Here is a 16628-nt window from a genome sequence, read left to right on the forward strand (position 1 = left end):
CGTCCTCTGACTTGTTTTTTATTACATTAGCACACTTATTTTCAAAGACAAACACAACCTAGTACATCAAGCTTCGGAAGTTCCCAACGCCGAGCTAGGCAAGCCACACTGGTGGCTTGTGATCCACAAGATCTTCCCACCATTAACTTCAAGCACCTTGGGTCACTGAAAACATAGACTAGGATTCAGTTCCAGACTTGTTTTAAGTGTATACAGGTACACTATATGTTAAAACTACTGTCACAGCCAGTGGAGCCTAAAGCGCAATTTAGTTGCTCAGATGTCTGCTTCAGGCTACACGCAGTGATTCTCCAGGCTCCACTGACTGTATCAATCAGATTTCTACTGACTATGAAATGAGCTTAAACAAGTGTCCACATGTGAGCAACGTAAATTTAGACTTGCATTAATTTTGAAATTAAGACAATATCTCACTACATTAAATTTATAGGGAACTTGGATTCCAACTTTTGAAACTCTGAACCACAGCTACATTCAACAGAGTAAAGAAACCATCTTCCTTGTCAGATATTAAGAGTTACTTTATTTTCTTAATTTGAGGTACTCCATGCTGGGAACAAGGCAAACTACACTAGCATCACAAAAAAATCCAGAGAACTAGTTTATTGCAAATTTACACATCAACTTATTTTTCATAGACTGCTCTATGTACACAAACCTCTAGCTGTCATTACCTGCCCAAGGAATAACTATAAAAATATAAACATCAAGAAATAGCAGACTTTCAGGCTAACTTGTCCTTATTTATAGATTAGAGAGCAGACAGGACAATCCTATCATGAAACTAGAATGAACCTTAAAGAGGTTGGGTTTCCAAAAGTGCAAGGAGAGACTGATTTGGGCATTGATGCATTAAATGCAAAATTGCCTATCCATTAAGACTTGTATCTAGTGTGTGTAATTCTGTGTTAAGTGCACAGACACCCTTCTAGGAGTGTTCCTTGACTCTGAATAAACTCCAAATCCATTGCTCAAAGGCCCCTCCAACTTGGTCAGCATGTGTCTTGGAATCTACAAGGTTAACAAGTAAACAACACTGCTGTTGACATTTTTAACAACAAAAGCAACACCAGTCCAGGAAACTCAAGCCACGAAAAACCCCCTCATATAAACAGATGCAGGAATGATCAACACTTTTCCTGCTGCAGAGGCACATAAAACAAGCAGATTTTCAAACCCAGAGTGGGCCAGACAGGATGACACTGTGAGAATGATTGAGCCCTATAGTTCCCACCACTACAACGGGAGAAGTGACAAGAGACCTTGGGAAGATGCAGATGCAACAGAGGGAATATTAACCAAAGGAGACAGAATAGATCTGAGGATAGTTTGCTTCCACTGAGAAACTAGTAATTCTTTAGACAATGCCATGTATTTCTGCTACAAAAGACCAAGATGGGCTACGTGGGCTAGGAGATGAAGGAACTTTGAAAGTTCCTAATTTTCCTCTAATGGGTAAGAATTCTGTCACACCAGGACATCTTTTCATAGACAAAACCATAACACGATGAACTGAAGTACAGTCTGTGAGTTACGTAAAACTATACCCATCTGATCACCAATCAAGAAATTTTAAGAAATAAATCTGCATATGAAATATTAAGCTGGCCATTTTTGAGCATCTTTCTTATTTTAGATAATGTAAATATAACATTTAAATATTTAAAATACAAAACTCGTGCAACAATTTCCAATTAGAGACAAATTTTTACAGAACTTGTGATTGTTCAACAGAGCAAAATTAGCTTTGCATTAGCATTTTAAATTTTAGCAATAAAAAAGAAAACAGTAAAATAGCAATGGGAAGCTATCTTCACAATTGATCACTTTTATATGACTTCCTGGAGCACTAACATCAATTATGCTCGTATGTCAAAACAATGTTGGCACACTGCCAGTGAAGATTCAGATCAGGGCCACTGATTTATTCATTTATTCCTTTTTGGAAATCAGTGAATGGTACAGTCAACTTTTGGTTGTTAAACACAAATACTACACTATGAAGTATAAAGAATGAAAAGCCAGCGTGCCTTTGTTGTATATACAAGTAAAAGGGAAAATGCATTTATTCTAACTTGCTTCATTTGGAGTCTGCAGTCAGCCACCTCTAAATATAGTATTGACTGGCTGCTGTTAGTAGAATCTATCTCACAAGAAATAGGTGATTTCTAATTACCAAGGTATGATATAACAAAGCCTGTACTCGTTCAGAGGCTTTTATTTTGATTTCAGTCTCATGTATATAATCAGTTTTATCAAGGAACCATTCAAAAGTATGATGTTGTTGATAAAAATTGACATGGCTTTCAGTATTTTATGGCACAAATAACGTTTCTTTTCCTCAGCTACTTGATAGTGCTTTTCCGGTTACAGCAGATTGGGTGCTTCTTGCTGTGTAATACATTGCTGCATATGAAAAACCCCTATCAAAACAGGATATCCAAGGCAATCATTTATCTTATGAACATGAAAACATGGTACATATTCCTAAGTAAAGAGAATGGCCTTAGATGCCAGTGCTGGCTTAGAGTCTTGCACCAGTGAGCCTGACCCTCAGATAAACAACAGCCCATTGGGAGGCTGTTTATTACGGATTTATTAGAAACCTTGTCAATAACTTACTTGTGCTTTTGATAATTCTGTATTCAGTTGCCAGGAGACTTGTGTTCCTGACGAGATAAAATGAACAGGAAATCCTCTATGGCCTTGTCACTTTTTTCACTAGTAAATAAAAATCAGAACAACCATTATAAAATACTAGCTACTGTAAACAGAAGAGAGAAAAAAAGACAAGCATTGCATATTTTAAATAAAGCAACATACAGCCCTTTTTGCCCTCTCCAATTATAAGATGATAAAAGATCACCTTTATAAAGGAGAATGACCGGATTTTGTGGAACGTGGCTGTTTTGGCTCCAAGGTATTTGTAGCGTTATAGTATCAGAGCCAGGATACAGCTGCCTTGTGACTAAGACGTCGTTCACTGAATAAGTGCTATCCAATCCCTCGACGTCACCAGACATCTGTTTCCTGTTTTCATTCTTTCTTTCACTGTTATCATTTTGTCCAAGTTACCCTTTCACCTGAAAACCATTTAGAAGCCTACAGAAACCTACGCGTGTACGCGTGTGTATATCAAAGAAATTGATTTAGAAAAAAAAAATTGCTGAGAGCAATTTGTTCATTTTAATACAAAGAGCAGGAGTGGAAACAAAGTTGCCTTCCCCCCTCTTCTCCTCCCAAAAATACACAATGATACATAAACACTTTTGTCTTCTGGTCTTCACTAATATGACTAACTTCCTTCTTCGCTTCCAGTTAAGTAGCTTTCCTGTTGAGTACCACCACCTCCACAAAATACAATTGTGAATTGATTCATAAAAACAGAAACATTATGGCACAAATAAGGGAAGGCAATAAATACTCTTCCCCCGCCTCCAACTCCTTCCCAAATGGAGGCAGTAGTATTGTAATAACAAAAAGAAAAAAAAAAAAGTAAAAAAAAAAAAAGTATTGCTTGTCATTTAAGTTTCCAAACCAACAATCATCAGGATGCAGAACAGGATACATCTAAAGTGAGAAAGTTATTTACTTCACATTCAAGTTAACACTAGCTATACTTTTTTTGGCACACGGTATTATTCTTAATGTGCCAAAAAAGTGTTGTGCACCTTATAAAATATGAATGTTAATGCCACTAAGAACAAATTCCTGCTATTCAAAATCCAGTTTTATATTGGTGTTGTTTTGCTATGTTTCACCTATACTTAAACCACAAATCAGGAGAACGACCATTACCGATAGCATTAACACACATTAACAACGGACAATAGAAGCTGAAAAGTAAGCTGTCAAAAATTAGTGACTTTCCATTTTTAGTCTTTGGATTTCAGATTATTTAATCATCATGAGAATAGAAGATTTGTTTTATTTTGTTTTGTGATTACAGATGCTCATGTTAATTGACAAGGCAGTTTGTTGAGTGAAGCAAAAATCTGGGCTGGTTGACAAACACCAACATAAAAATTCATCCGCTTCTTGTTATTCTCTGAAAGAAAAAGAAGATATTTAAGTTTTTTTTCTCCCCCGCCCCTTGAGGCACACAAGTGAAATACAGGTGTTATACAGGAGAAACAGGAGATTCTAGCACTCAGAGGGCTTTCCCTAGGAGATGGGATGGTTTGGCAGCTACTGGAAACTATGAGTAGCATTTCCAAAGGCACATTAAAATTGGAAAGCAAGACTTATTCTTGTGTTCTGGTCTTCCGGACTGTTTCCTAATAACCAAATTATCCCTATTTTAAAGCCAAATTCAGCTTCCATTAAAGTTCATGTAATTATGAAGCATCTCATTAACTTCTTAGGAGTCAGACCAAGTTCTGATAGATTAACTTAGTCTCCTCTCTCATCTTTCAATTTACTGCTTGGTTCATCAACCCAAACGCCCAATCCTAAGCTTCCGTATGAAACCTAGAATACTCTTCCATAATAATAGTATAGTGTTCTGGAGAGACTGATGAAACAAACATTTGTTGGAAAATATTTTTCAAGATTATATCAAGTTGGTGTGATAAAAATACTGTTTCCCAAAAAAATAATTTGTTCCTAACTTTTCACAACATCTAAATTCATTTGTCCACATATGCAATCTGTGATCAAGCTGAAAACTGAATCCTAATTGTGTACTTTGTCCATTGCATCCCCATCCCTCATGATCTACTGTTACTGTCTAATATTCATTGACTCTGGATTCTGTTATGCATTTTTATTAATGACATTACATTTGTGTCTGGACAAGTTTTAAATTCTATTTAAATAATAAAAGCCATTGATTTAAGATAGCTTTTTTTAAATTTTATTTTAGATAGGAAGTTCTTTTAAACTGCACACCCTGTCTTTCTCAATTCCTTCTGAAGGATTAAGACAAAAATCAAGACCTCCCAAGCTCTAGTACTATTGATGGCAGTGGCAAAATCCAAAACATTGCTATGGAATTGAAGAGGTTAATGAATTCTTCTGTACTTTGTTATTTCTGGTTGTTTTAATTCTCCCCATCCAAAAATAGATGGTCTTCCTCTTAGAGGTATTCAAGATACAATTTTCTAAAATGGGAAATATAATGCGATGTAATATGATTGTAAAATTAATATTAGTTTTGTACAGCCATGTTTCTGATTTTAAATTGGGAGGGGCAATATAAACTAATTGTTAGGTCAAGTTACTCTTTGGAATTGTCCTCTGAAATAAATGCAACACTGAAACATTTTGTCTGAAAAAGTAACTGGCAAATCATTGCAAGAGAAAGTGTCCGAACACACTCTTTATGTCAGACTCTACATTGTTTCCAAATGTTAATACTTTTCATACGCTGTATTATGACAATAAAGAGTTGAGAGCTACACCAGAAGATTACATAAACAAAAATTTATGTTTTGTCTAGTATAACAGGAGTCTTAAAAAAAACAAACACCACTTTGTATCCATTAGTTCATACCCAGATGTTTCCTGTACACCTGCAGTTGTCTCCAGTCCTGGATTCATGAGCTATAGTATTTTAACAGCCTCTCATCAGTTGGCTTGAGAATTTTCTTGTCTGCCATGTTTACGATCCATCCTGGAGCAAGACCAAAAAATATCTGTCTCGGATCCTTGCGTGCGCTTAACATTTTGAAGAGTTCATCCTTAGTTATGTCTGGTAAGACATAACCATATTTCTTGGCAAGTTCAAGCCTGGCTTCTGCAACCTTAGATGGATCTGCCAGGTACCCACGATTCCTGGCATCCGTGTAGTAACGGACTAGATCTTCGGGTGGAAGCATTCGCTTTGGAATAGGCTGGCCACGCAGAAAAAATACTACTGGCTTACACAAAATTTCTGTGGGCAAACATGAGAGAAAATTAGAACTATGCTTTATAATACATATTTAAAGACATTAAATGACACTTTCTTATTTAAATAAATGATTAAACTCTTATTAAAAAGTATCAAGCAAAAAACCAAATCTTAAGGATATTCTTGTTCAGAATAAGATAGTGTTTAACAAGTTTCACTTAACCAAACAAAGAACTCTGTTTTAACTGATATTTATAGTAACAGTTTGGATGAATCATTACTTCTAATACATTTAGAATGTCTGCTTTGGAAAGACACAATAACTAAGCTAGAAGATGCCATTTATTTAAAGGATTGACTTCCAGGTTAGAAGCAATGCATTTGCATGGCTATTTACACAGTGTACCAACAAATGTCGAATTTAGTGTTCCTGTAATTATTTTAAATAAAGAATCAATGGCATCTGCACCTACTTAGTCATTTGTGAGACTATCCTCTCCTCCTTAAGTTTTATTGAATTTGGCAAATTACATTCCAGATTCTTTTAACCTTAATATTTTGATTATTTTCTGGATTGGGGGAAAAAAAAAAAAAAAAAGAACTTTTACCACTCCAGGGTAACATATTTTGCACACTAAAAATGTCTATTCCTCTTGTTCTCAGCCTCATTCACACATGAAAGCTCCATTATTGTCAATAAAAACTGCATGAATGAATATTAGGCAGGATGCAGTCTCAAGCAAAGCAAAGCCTCATTCTTCAGTGAAAGTGTTCTGAAAACAATAGCCATTTTGACTGGAATGATTCTGAGCTTCTGTAACTTAGTTATTTCCTCATTTTAGTGGAAAAGTATTTTAAATTAAAAATATAAACATCCACAGTGTTTTTTAAATCTGATTTTTGTCCTGAATTTTCTTAGGATTATTAAACAAGTGAGAAAGAAGACAAAAATTTAAAAAAAAAAAAAAAATCTTTTATTAGTTCCTCTGTTTACAAAGCTACTTGGATTTCTTTAACTGGCTGATTGGTAAGTGACTACTAACACTGGTAGCGCTAAACAGGTGAACGGTTGAAAAAAGCAAAACTGAGGATGCATTACAGTTCAACATTTGTATAACAATGTGTTGTTGAAGCTTTTAGAATAGAGAAATGTGATGATTTTCCAGTAAGAACTATGTCTGAAACTTTGATTTGGATCATTTAATCTTCGCACATTCAGGGGGAAAAAAAAAAAAAGTCAGAAATGAAAATAAATTCTTACCCAAACTCCTTGGATCATAGAACGATGTTGTTACAACACCTCCATTTTTTTCTATGGCTGCAATTGCTAATTCAGATGCCCTCTGCACTTCAATATTTACTTTTGCTGAAAAGATATCAGCACCCTGTAAAATTCAACACATATTAGAACAACATTAAAATGAGTATTTTAGGACATACATTTATTCTTCTCTGCAAAGTTGTAAGAAACATTAAATCCTGGAAAATATTATGATTTGTCTGTTCCCTGCACCAAGACGGGTAACGAAATTGCTCTCACTCAAGTCACCTGGATTGAATGAAAAAAGTTTGCCTGCCCAAAATATTCAAGCATTTCTCTCAGTACATTCTAGTCTTCTGTTCTAAAAATACTAGTTCAACCTCTTGTTATGTGCTCCTTAACTATCATTTTTTGTAGTCTCTCAGGTCTTAAAACAGCCTCCTGGGTTGGTTTTTTTTTTTTTTTTTGCTAACACACAGTGCCCTCTAGTGGATTTATTATCACAAAAATTCCACAGCAAACTAACCTAGAAAAGCAAAGATGCTTCCAAAACATGGAAAGGACAATCTGACAGCCTGGTATCGAAAAACTAAAAACCCAAGGCTTTATACTGCCTGAAGTAATAAGTGCCTTGTATGCATACCTCCTCCACCAGCTGGACACCATAATCCCTTTTGAGAGGTTGCACTGTTACACCTCTGGCATTAGTGAGCTGTGTTAAGTCAATTGGTTGCGTGGGGTCAACTCTACCCAAATCAATCAGGTACTGCAGCCTCTGAAGACTGAGCGGTTGATACTGACGTCTGCGGCTGGGGAGAGGAAAAGAGAAAAAAAACCCAAAAAATGAGAAATTTACAAAATTGAAACTTTAATAGGAACTGGTCAACTGAGATAGATCACACTGTATTCCATTTTCCACCTACTCTTAAAGCTACCAAGTAAATGTTTAAAACACATCCCTCGATAAGCCAAAATTTTAAGTTTAATTTAATGCAAATGTAAGCCCTAGTTACAGCCCAAGACTCCATTATGCCTTCAGGTTTGCTTACACACCCCCACCTGCAATATGATATTAATCATTTTGCTGTTGCTGAGCTCAGTTTACTGCAGGGTACCTCTCTACCTGCTGACAGGCTTAAGGAAGCAAAAAATAAGATGAAGAAATTAACGTGTCAGCATTTTGTGGTAAGCCAACAAGATTCTAAATAACTACCATCTTCAAAGTGAATCCAGCTTGGTAGCTTCACTGATACATTCAGAAAACCTGACAAAAAAAATGCACAGTCAAAACCAAATATATCCTCCCCTCCCATACAAATGTAGTCAAAGACTACCAGCCAAACCCTGTACGTGCTCCTGCATAGCTTGCCTATATTGAACAAGACTTTTTTAGTCCATATGCTGGTTTTGGCTAAACCATGACAGTCCATTACCTGGCATCTCACAAGTATTGAATGCAATCTTCCTCAAAATGCCACCAATGTAGAGAAATACTGAGAAAATATGCATTAATCCATATCCCCAAAGGAAACTGGAATATTTTGTCAATAGCCATCAGCTTCAGCAGAATCCACTTTTGCATTTTATGAAGTTCTAACTTTACTATACAAACCCATCCTTAGAATAGCTTTCCCGATCCCTGTGTCTATGCCTACAGCATGCCATTTATGCTGATGCTCAAAACTTTCTCATACAATCAGTTTAACCACTGGTATTGGAAGCCTGTGAGTGGTAGCAGAAAAACTGAGCAGCTTATCTTTGTTATTGGTAAGCTAAGTAAGACAAGAGAAGCAATTGCACTGTCAGACAGTTCCTAAGAGAGTAAGAGTTCAAAAATTAGAGGAACACCACTATGGACAGAAAGAAGAGTGAGGTGAAGATAAACAGAGACATTGTTCAGCATGCTCCCATCCTGCCAGGATAGCCTCTCTCAAGTGCAATGTTACAATGTTCACTAGAAAAACATTTACAATAGCCTGGCATTGAAATTTTGCCAGCAACGTTGAAAAGAAATTGGAGTACTTTTTTTGTTTCCACATGCTGTCAGATGGGGTTAAAAACAGCCAGACCCTATTAATTTCTTGTCACTGCAGAACCTTGGATTTTTGCTGTTGGTTATTCGTGAGCTTGTGACCACTGTTAAGGCAAGAAGCTCAGTGCCTGCATTCTGCAGCATTTCCTTTGTGGGACTGCAGATCTACACAGTGCCTTCAGCTATCAAAAGTGCTTCTCGTTTACTCATACAATAAGTTAAGCAAACGGGAGGAAATGACAGTACTTGGAAACATACTGTGAATCACACTTCAAAACTGATAAGGCTGACAGAGAAAACCTTTGATAATCAGGACAGGTCTGCAGGTTATACTGCATGCATAAAGAATGGAAATATAAAAATGCATAGCTACTTGATGAAGTTACAACAGCAAATGAAACATAAAATCAAACTGTAAGTTTAACAATTCACACAAGTCCTTCCACTCTTGAACTGTCTGCTAGGTGTGGCACATTTCTGTTACTAACGTCTGTAATTCTGTATCCATACAATGCTTTCATGACCATACCTAAAAGCAACAAAATGGTTAGTGACCAAGGTAACTTACATGCCATCTTAAGAAACAAAAACAGCTTCGAACCACAACAAAAAACAAACAAAAAATGTTGTAATTGTCAATACAGTGAAGGAAATGAATAAAACACTGGCATACGGATCTCCAGCTAAGAACAGTGACTGGTTAGAAGAATCATTTTAAACATTTAAAAGCTGGAAGAAGGACACGGCACAAACAAGCACAATGTGAAAAGGGGACAGAAGTGTCAAACAAGGCAGAATGCCTGAGAAGAACAATTGTGAAAGATGACTTAATGGCTTCATCCAATAAATTTTGTATTAAAGAGCTTGTTAAGATCCTAGGTGGAACAGATGGAGTGCAGACAAACAAAGACTGCAGTGTTGCAGGGCTAAAAAAGTAGAGTCATGAAGAGAAAAAGAATTGTTTGGCTAGCAGCAGATCAGAGCTTCAGGTGAATAAAGCAAAGAGAAATAACAAAGCAAGGTTTTGGATTACACTTCCACGCCTAAGATCCTCACTCGAGTCAATGGGACTGTTTCCAGTCAGTTCAATAGGTTATCTGCTGGGCAGACAGGCAAAGGGAGAAACAAGCACGCATGGAGGAGCAGTCTAAGAGGAGAAATGTGCTCAGCTGTAGGAGGAAGGGTAACCTGCTACACATGAGGGATTACGCAAAGAAAAGGGCAAATAAGCAGAACTGTAAAACAACAGAAAATAAATGAATTCATTTAAAAAATAACCTCACAAGAAATGGGAGATCCTGCTGGTAAGGAAGCTAACAATCTGAGAGGAATGTCTCATTTTCAGTTAGGCCTGTTCTGGCATATTAGATTCTGGCTTCAGGAGAAAGATCAAGAAAAGCAGACAATGATTAATTTCTGAGTAAATGTGAAAACACTTACCTATGTCCCTCATTAAACCCATATTTTGGTATGGCCAGGTAAAATGGAGTTTGACCACCCTCAAAGCCTAATCGGGGGCGATTTCCTCTTTGTCTTTCTCCTTTGTGACCTCGACCACACTTCCTACCTCCGTATCTTCCACGGCCACGTCTTCTCTCCTTGAAAACAATCAATGATACATTTAGTCAACTACTTTGGAGATAAGTATCTATAAAACATAAGATTTCAGAGATATAAACAACTGAGCAAAATACTGATTCTTGAAGAAAAATTAAGAGATAGCTCTTTCCTAAGGGGAAAAATAGTCAGAAAAGCAGTTAATGTGATTTTTGCAGAGCACAGCTCTAGGCAGGCACCACAAATAGTCTGAAAGTTTACGTGAACACATATTGCGATAAAAGGAACGCTAGTATTTAATCCTACCTCTTACACCCTGCACTCTCCAAGTTAGAGAATTTTCCTGAATTAACTATTGATATTTCCTCCCATTTCACGATAAAGTTGCTCAGTGCTCAGAAGTTTCCGAACACTGACAATGAAAAAAGAAACTAAAAAAAAAAACCAACCAAACAAACAAAACAATTCTACTTCAAGGGGCAGGGGAACAGACTATATATGCTATGCACACATATATGTCTTTTCATGGACTCAGACTTTCTAAAGAATCTGCAACTGTTGCAATTTCTACTGACTACAAATGAAAAAAGACGACTGTATTTTAAACGTTTATTATTTTTTAAATTAAGACTGTGATACTAAGCTATTAGCTTCCTGAGCACTTTAAATTAGCATTGCAGCCATAAGCAGTAGTTCAGCAATCTTCTCGTGCTCACATCCTATTTGTGCCAGCAGAAGCACTTGCACAGCTAAATGGTGAACAGGATCAAAGAGATAAGCAAAGGTAAAAGTTTTTGTTGGTCTTTTTTTTTAATTTAAAATCTAAGTCAGTTGCACCATTCAGTACAATTCATGGGTATGCAAATATCTATACCTTACAAAACAGGCAGTAAGCAAGGGTGGAAATGAGCAGCTGGAAGTGACTGTTATTAAATAAGGCAGTGCCAGCTCACTCTGACCTAGCAAAGTTTTCTGTGTAAGGTGACTTCATTTAATTCATATACTGAAGAATTTGCAGCACTAAGGCTCACTTTATTTTTTTTTTTACGCTTTGTCAGGGATAAGACAGAGCCACAAGCTTCAGAATGTCACTGCCATGCTGCACGGGGTAGAGTTCACCGTTCAGCTCCAAGAGGCGCGATCACATCTGTGCACTGCTCTGATGGATCCATTTGATCTTACAAAGTTTTTCCCATTTAAGCTAACATCCACCGGACTGTGAATGCATATGGAAGGAGCAATGTTATGTTGCTAACTAGTCTCGTATCTGCACAACGCAATTCACACATTTGCTCTTTTCCATTGTGTTCCTCAATGTGAATCAGTCAGGCCAGGAGACATGCAAAGCAACACATTCTAAACAGTATTTGTACTGCTTATAAGCTAACTTTGGTTAAGTTACAGCATAGTCACTGTTGGATCAATAACACAACACTCAGATAGCCAAACTTCAACCATGCCTAATCCTAAATCACCCTTTTCTGGCAGCTGTCCGTACACACACCAGATTACACGGTGACTTCAGTTAATACAAATACACTGACCATATCTGGTCACAAATGGAATGTAATCAATACATTGACCAGATTTTAGATTGTCAGAGGAGCCAATCAAAACTTTTTTTTTCCTGCCACAACTTCCATTTGTGACATCAAATGCTCTTAAATCTGCTTATTTGAGAACTTCATTGATCACAGAATAAGGTTGTCAGACACCAAAAGACAAATACCAGAGAAACAGAGCTGAGGTCTCTTGTACAAACTCTAACTGAAGGCTAACAGTTAGCAGTAACATGGGAAAAAAATACTCAATTCCTATATGGAGTTACAAGTTACTTGCTAAAGACCCAGTGAGCATACAAAAAATCTCTACTTTCAAGATAAAAAAAAAGTGTTTTCCTAAACCCAACAGCTACCTTGAAAAACAAAAAGTCCTGAGACCAAAGACTGGCAGGAAAGCATCAGTTCTAGTAAACCTCAAGTTCAGACAATCTCACAGCTTCTGGATGCTAAGCCTGAAAATACCGTTTAGGAGCCTGGATTAGTTTGAAAAACCTTAAGAATCACTACTCCAGCCCTGTACAGGGCTGCTTCTTCCAGCTCCGCTTGACCCTGGCCAAGCTGGGCATTCACACCTCCAAGTGAAGTAACTTGACGGGGAAGCCAAATGGCTGCAGGGGGAAAGAATCTCCATTCTCTTGTCTTGTCACAGCTCTAAGGGGTTACAACTGTGCAGCACTCACCAGCTCTGCAGGCATCTCAAGGGATCCTTTAGCACTGATGGAGCAGTGCTGCCTGGTGCTCCCTGTCAGTTTTCTATTCCTATGACTTTAGCCCTTAAACCTCATCCCCCTGTTCACTGATATTTCCCCCAAACCAGGTGGGTTTCTTCCTGGTTTCTTTTCTTTACTCTTCTATCACTCTACAAGGAGACAGGGAAGAGAATATTTAGTTTTGTTTTTGAGAAATCAATAGTAACAAGAAGTCCTGGCTGGCATCACATTCCTTTTCTTTTTAAGCCTTTTAACCTTCCCTTTTCAAATGCATTACCCCACCCCATAAACGCTTGGTATTGCATACTTTTTTACTGTTTCCACCTGTCCCCCAACGATGGCCTCGAGGTTTATCTAGGGCCACTCATCAGCCAGTTCTCTGTGGCGACAGAGAACAGCCGGTTACAAGACATGCAGAGGGCAAGAACAGGGCCAACGCACGCAAGACGACCAACACACACAACAGGGCCACCCACGACTCCTCTGCCTTCCCACGCCTACTCTGGCCAGGCCGCTCTCCTGGGCCTGCCACAGCCTCCCCAAAGGCCTTCTGACAGCCCTCGAAGCAAACGCCACCGGGGCCGGGCGTGCCCGCTGCCGAGGCAGAGTCCTGCCGCCCCAGGGAAAGCATGCCCGCGCCCCACCCGACAAGCTGCAAGCACTCACCCGCTTTTTGGAGCCTGGGCTGGGCCTTAGGTTGGCCAGACTGACCCTGGGCAGCGACCGCAGCAGCTCCAGGGCCTTGCTCCCGCCATTCCCGCTCATGTCCGCTCACCTCCCAAGGGCGGCAGCGACCCTGGTCCGGGAGAGCTGCTTTACGGCAGAACCGTAAACCGCGCCTCCCGCGCTTTCCCAACAGTGTCGCGCAGCCTCCCCCGCCGGCGGGGCGGGTTGGCCCTGCGGCTTCAGCCGGCGCTGCGGCACCGCGGCCGGGCCGGGGCCGGGGCCGGGGCCGGGGCCGGGGCCGTGAGCGCCGCCCGGTGATTCACAGGTGCCCGAAGCGCAGAGGCCGGGCGGGGCAGCCGAGGGGAAGCGGCTCGGTGCCGCGGGCTGCGGGGGGTGGAGGCAGGCCGGCTGCTGGGGGCTGGGCCGGCCGGCGGCCGCTGCGGGCACGGCGAAGCTGCCGAGATGAAACGTTAACGCGGACCCCTTCTTTAGTCGTGTCTTAGCTAAGAGTACCAATGGAGCAGGCCTAGGTCCCAAACTACATTTGGGTTTCCAGTATCTACTTTTCTAATATTCACACAGATCTCAGCCAAGTATTTTAACGCCAAACCCATCAGGCTGCATCTAAAAACGACAGACCGACGCCGCACGGAGCATCGATCAACTAAAAGTGCAGCGCCCTGTGCCAATCCGAAAAGTTTAAAGGCGGATACTTACTGGAAATGTGCATTACTATTAGAGACTTCCCTTGTACCGCTGCAGTACTTGAGTGCTTCTATTATTTTAATCTAAAAACTCGACCGACTGGAAAATGATACAGCAGTTTCCACCGGTGTCTTGGTCCAGCGGGAAGTTTGTTACCCTCTGGCGCAGGGGGTGCGGGGCGTAGGCTTACCGGAGCGAAGAACTGAATTAGGGAAGCGGCCGCTGAGGCGTTAGAGAGCAGGAAGGCTGGTTCCCGTTGTGAAAGTCAGCTGGTACTGCCCAGTGTAATAACCCTGCTTTCAGTCCCGAAACTTCTGTTTGACCAAAACCTTCTTCCATGTTGAGCATCTGCTTCAGGTTACATCCTGGAGAAAAGGTCACGCAACAGCTCTGCCCGTTCTGGGAGCAAATAAGGGTGAAATGGAAATCACGTTGCAGAAATTGGTGAGTTTCAGTATGAAATCTGCATAGCTTCTTACCCCCTTCAAAAAAATTAGTAATAATTACGATGTAACAATACACATGAAATGCTGGTATGGACAACCATCAAAGTCCATCTCAGCCACTAAGATAGGGAAAAATACATAGTTTAGAGCATGCTTTGCCTTGTAAAGCTCTCACCACTTTAAGCAGACCCTTGAAATTGGGTAGAAAAATATCACTCATATGATAGATATCTCACTGTAAAGAGACAGCCAACTTACACATCTTTGAAAGGTTCGTAATTCAGATGTTTTCAGCAATTCCTTCGGGATTCCAGAAGCTCAGTTCCTTGAATGTTTGGCTGTAACCGGCAGACTACCCCATGCCCGCACGGGCCATCCCGCTACGGTGTGACTCACGAGTGCCCAATCCACGCAGGGCTCACGTTTCTCCAGCGGCCCTGAACCATACTAGCAGTGAAATAACCCAGTTTTAGCTATAACAGGGATCCCCTGGCATAAACGTATCAAAGCAGCCTCATGAGCACGGCAAAAGAGGCTGTATGTTTAATGTTACGCAGCTGGTGCAAAGGCTTCTCCATTATTTTTTATGAAGCAATGCTGATAGAACTATTAATGTTGTTGACCAAAAGCTTTGTGAAAAAACATCCCTGCCTGGTATGGAACATGCCAGCGGGAAGGAGGTGAAAGAAGTATAGCGTGCATTCAGCTGTTTGAGCTGCCAAAAAAGCATCCATGTTAGCCAGATACCACCCGGCAAATACAATGGGTAGATTGACTTTCTGGGAGGAAATATCTGACAAAGACGTATGGAATAGAAGACAAAGAACAAAGTATTTCATTTTGATAGAAATGTGTTTGCCATACTTATTCAGAGTTGGTCTAAGTATTCGGAATGGACTGGAATGATCCAATAATTTCAACACAGAGTGCCTGAATAGCCCAATACATTTCAAGATGAATAAGAATCATTGACTCTTTGGCTGTAAGCCAAGGGATTTAATTTGGTGATGAAGGCGTCTGATCTGATGAGGACAAATGAGTTCTGTGCAACAATGCCATTTGCTGGTTTTCCTCTTTCCCATGACTTACTATTTCATATTTACCTAATTAAGAACACTGTAATTTCCCTTTTTCCCTAAGCCTTATGATACAGCCTAAGAATTATTTTCACAGGAAGCACTGAAACTGTAGACACGTACAAATTATACTATGAAAGCGCAATATCATCAGGCAGATTGATCTGGCTATTTGAAAGGTAGTTTTACAGGTGAAAGTTCAAACTCTTTGAAACCACTGGGAACCCAAAGACAGAAGCAACTTTGCAGAGCCTGACTTTTAACCGGGATACGCACACTTGTCACTTCTCAGTACGCCAGGCCTCACCCGGCCTTCCCCTGAGGGGTGTGCCGGGCAGGCGTTCCCTGCCGCCGTACACCCCGCAGGTCGGCAGCGCCCGCCCGCCCAGGCCGCAGTTCGGGCCGCCCGCGCCCCTCGCACGCAGCAGGCCGGCCCGGGGCGGCACGTACGAGGCTGAAGGGGGAATCAAGGGTCGCCGCCGCGGCTCCGCGGAGGCCACGTTAATCTTTTACCTCAGAGGCCGCCGCCCCGGGGCGGCAACGGCTGCCCTCCGCCGCGCGCCCCCGCGCCCACCTGTCCCGCCGCCCCGGCGGCAGCCAATCGGGGCCGGGGGAGGCTGCCCGGCGGCGGGCCGCGGGGCGGGGCGGGGCGGGGGGCCCCCGCCGCCGGCTGCCGCAGCGCCCCCGGCCGCGCCCCTCCCACCCCGCCGCCCGCCTTCCCCCGCCCTCCTGGCCCGGCGCCCGTCCCGCCTCCCCGCT

The 16628-nt window shown here is 40.8% G+C and overlaps 1 protein-coding gene across 2 annotated transcripts; it reads right to left on the reverse strand.

Moving 5' to 3' along the window:
• Positions 1–404: 404 nt before the first annotated feature.
• Positions 405–13898, reverse strand: MRPL15 (mitochondrial ribosomal protein L15). Of its 2 annotated transcripts, XR_014228251.1 has the most exons (7): positions 13643–13898; positions 10588–10745; positions 7759–7924; positions 7116–7239; positions 5516–5896; positions 2888–4069; positions 406–2742 (listed from the first exon to the last, which is right to left on the reverse strand). XR_014228251.1 is itself a non-coding variant. In XM_082312654.1 (6 exons), the coding sequence occupies exons 1-5, from the start codon at positions 13739–13741 to the stop codon at positions 5559–5561; spliced, it is 885 nt and encodes a 294-aa protein (XP_082168780.1). In that variant the 5' UTR covers positions 13742–13898; the 3' UTR covers positions 405–4069; positions 5516–5558. The 2 variants fall into 2 exon arrangements, 1 of the variants encoding a protein (XP_082168780.1); XM_082312654.1 differs by having other exon boundaries at positions 405–4069.
• Between the last annotated feature and the right edge of the window lie 2730 nt (positions 13899–16628).

Source organism: Platalea leucorodia (assembly GCF_965183815.1).
Source record: "Platalea leucorodia genome assembly, chromosome: 1".
Taxonomy (NCBI): Eukaryota; Metazoa; Chordata; class Aves; order Pelecaniformes; family Threskiornithidae; genus Platalea; species Platalea leucorodia.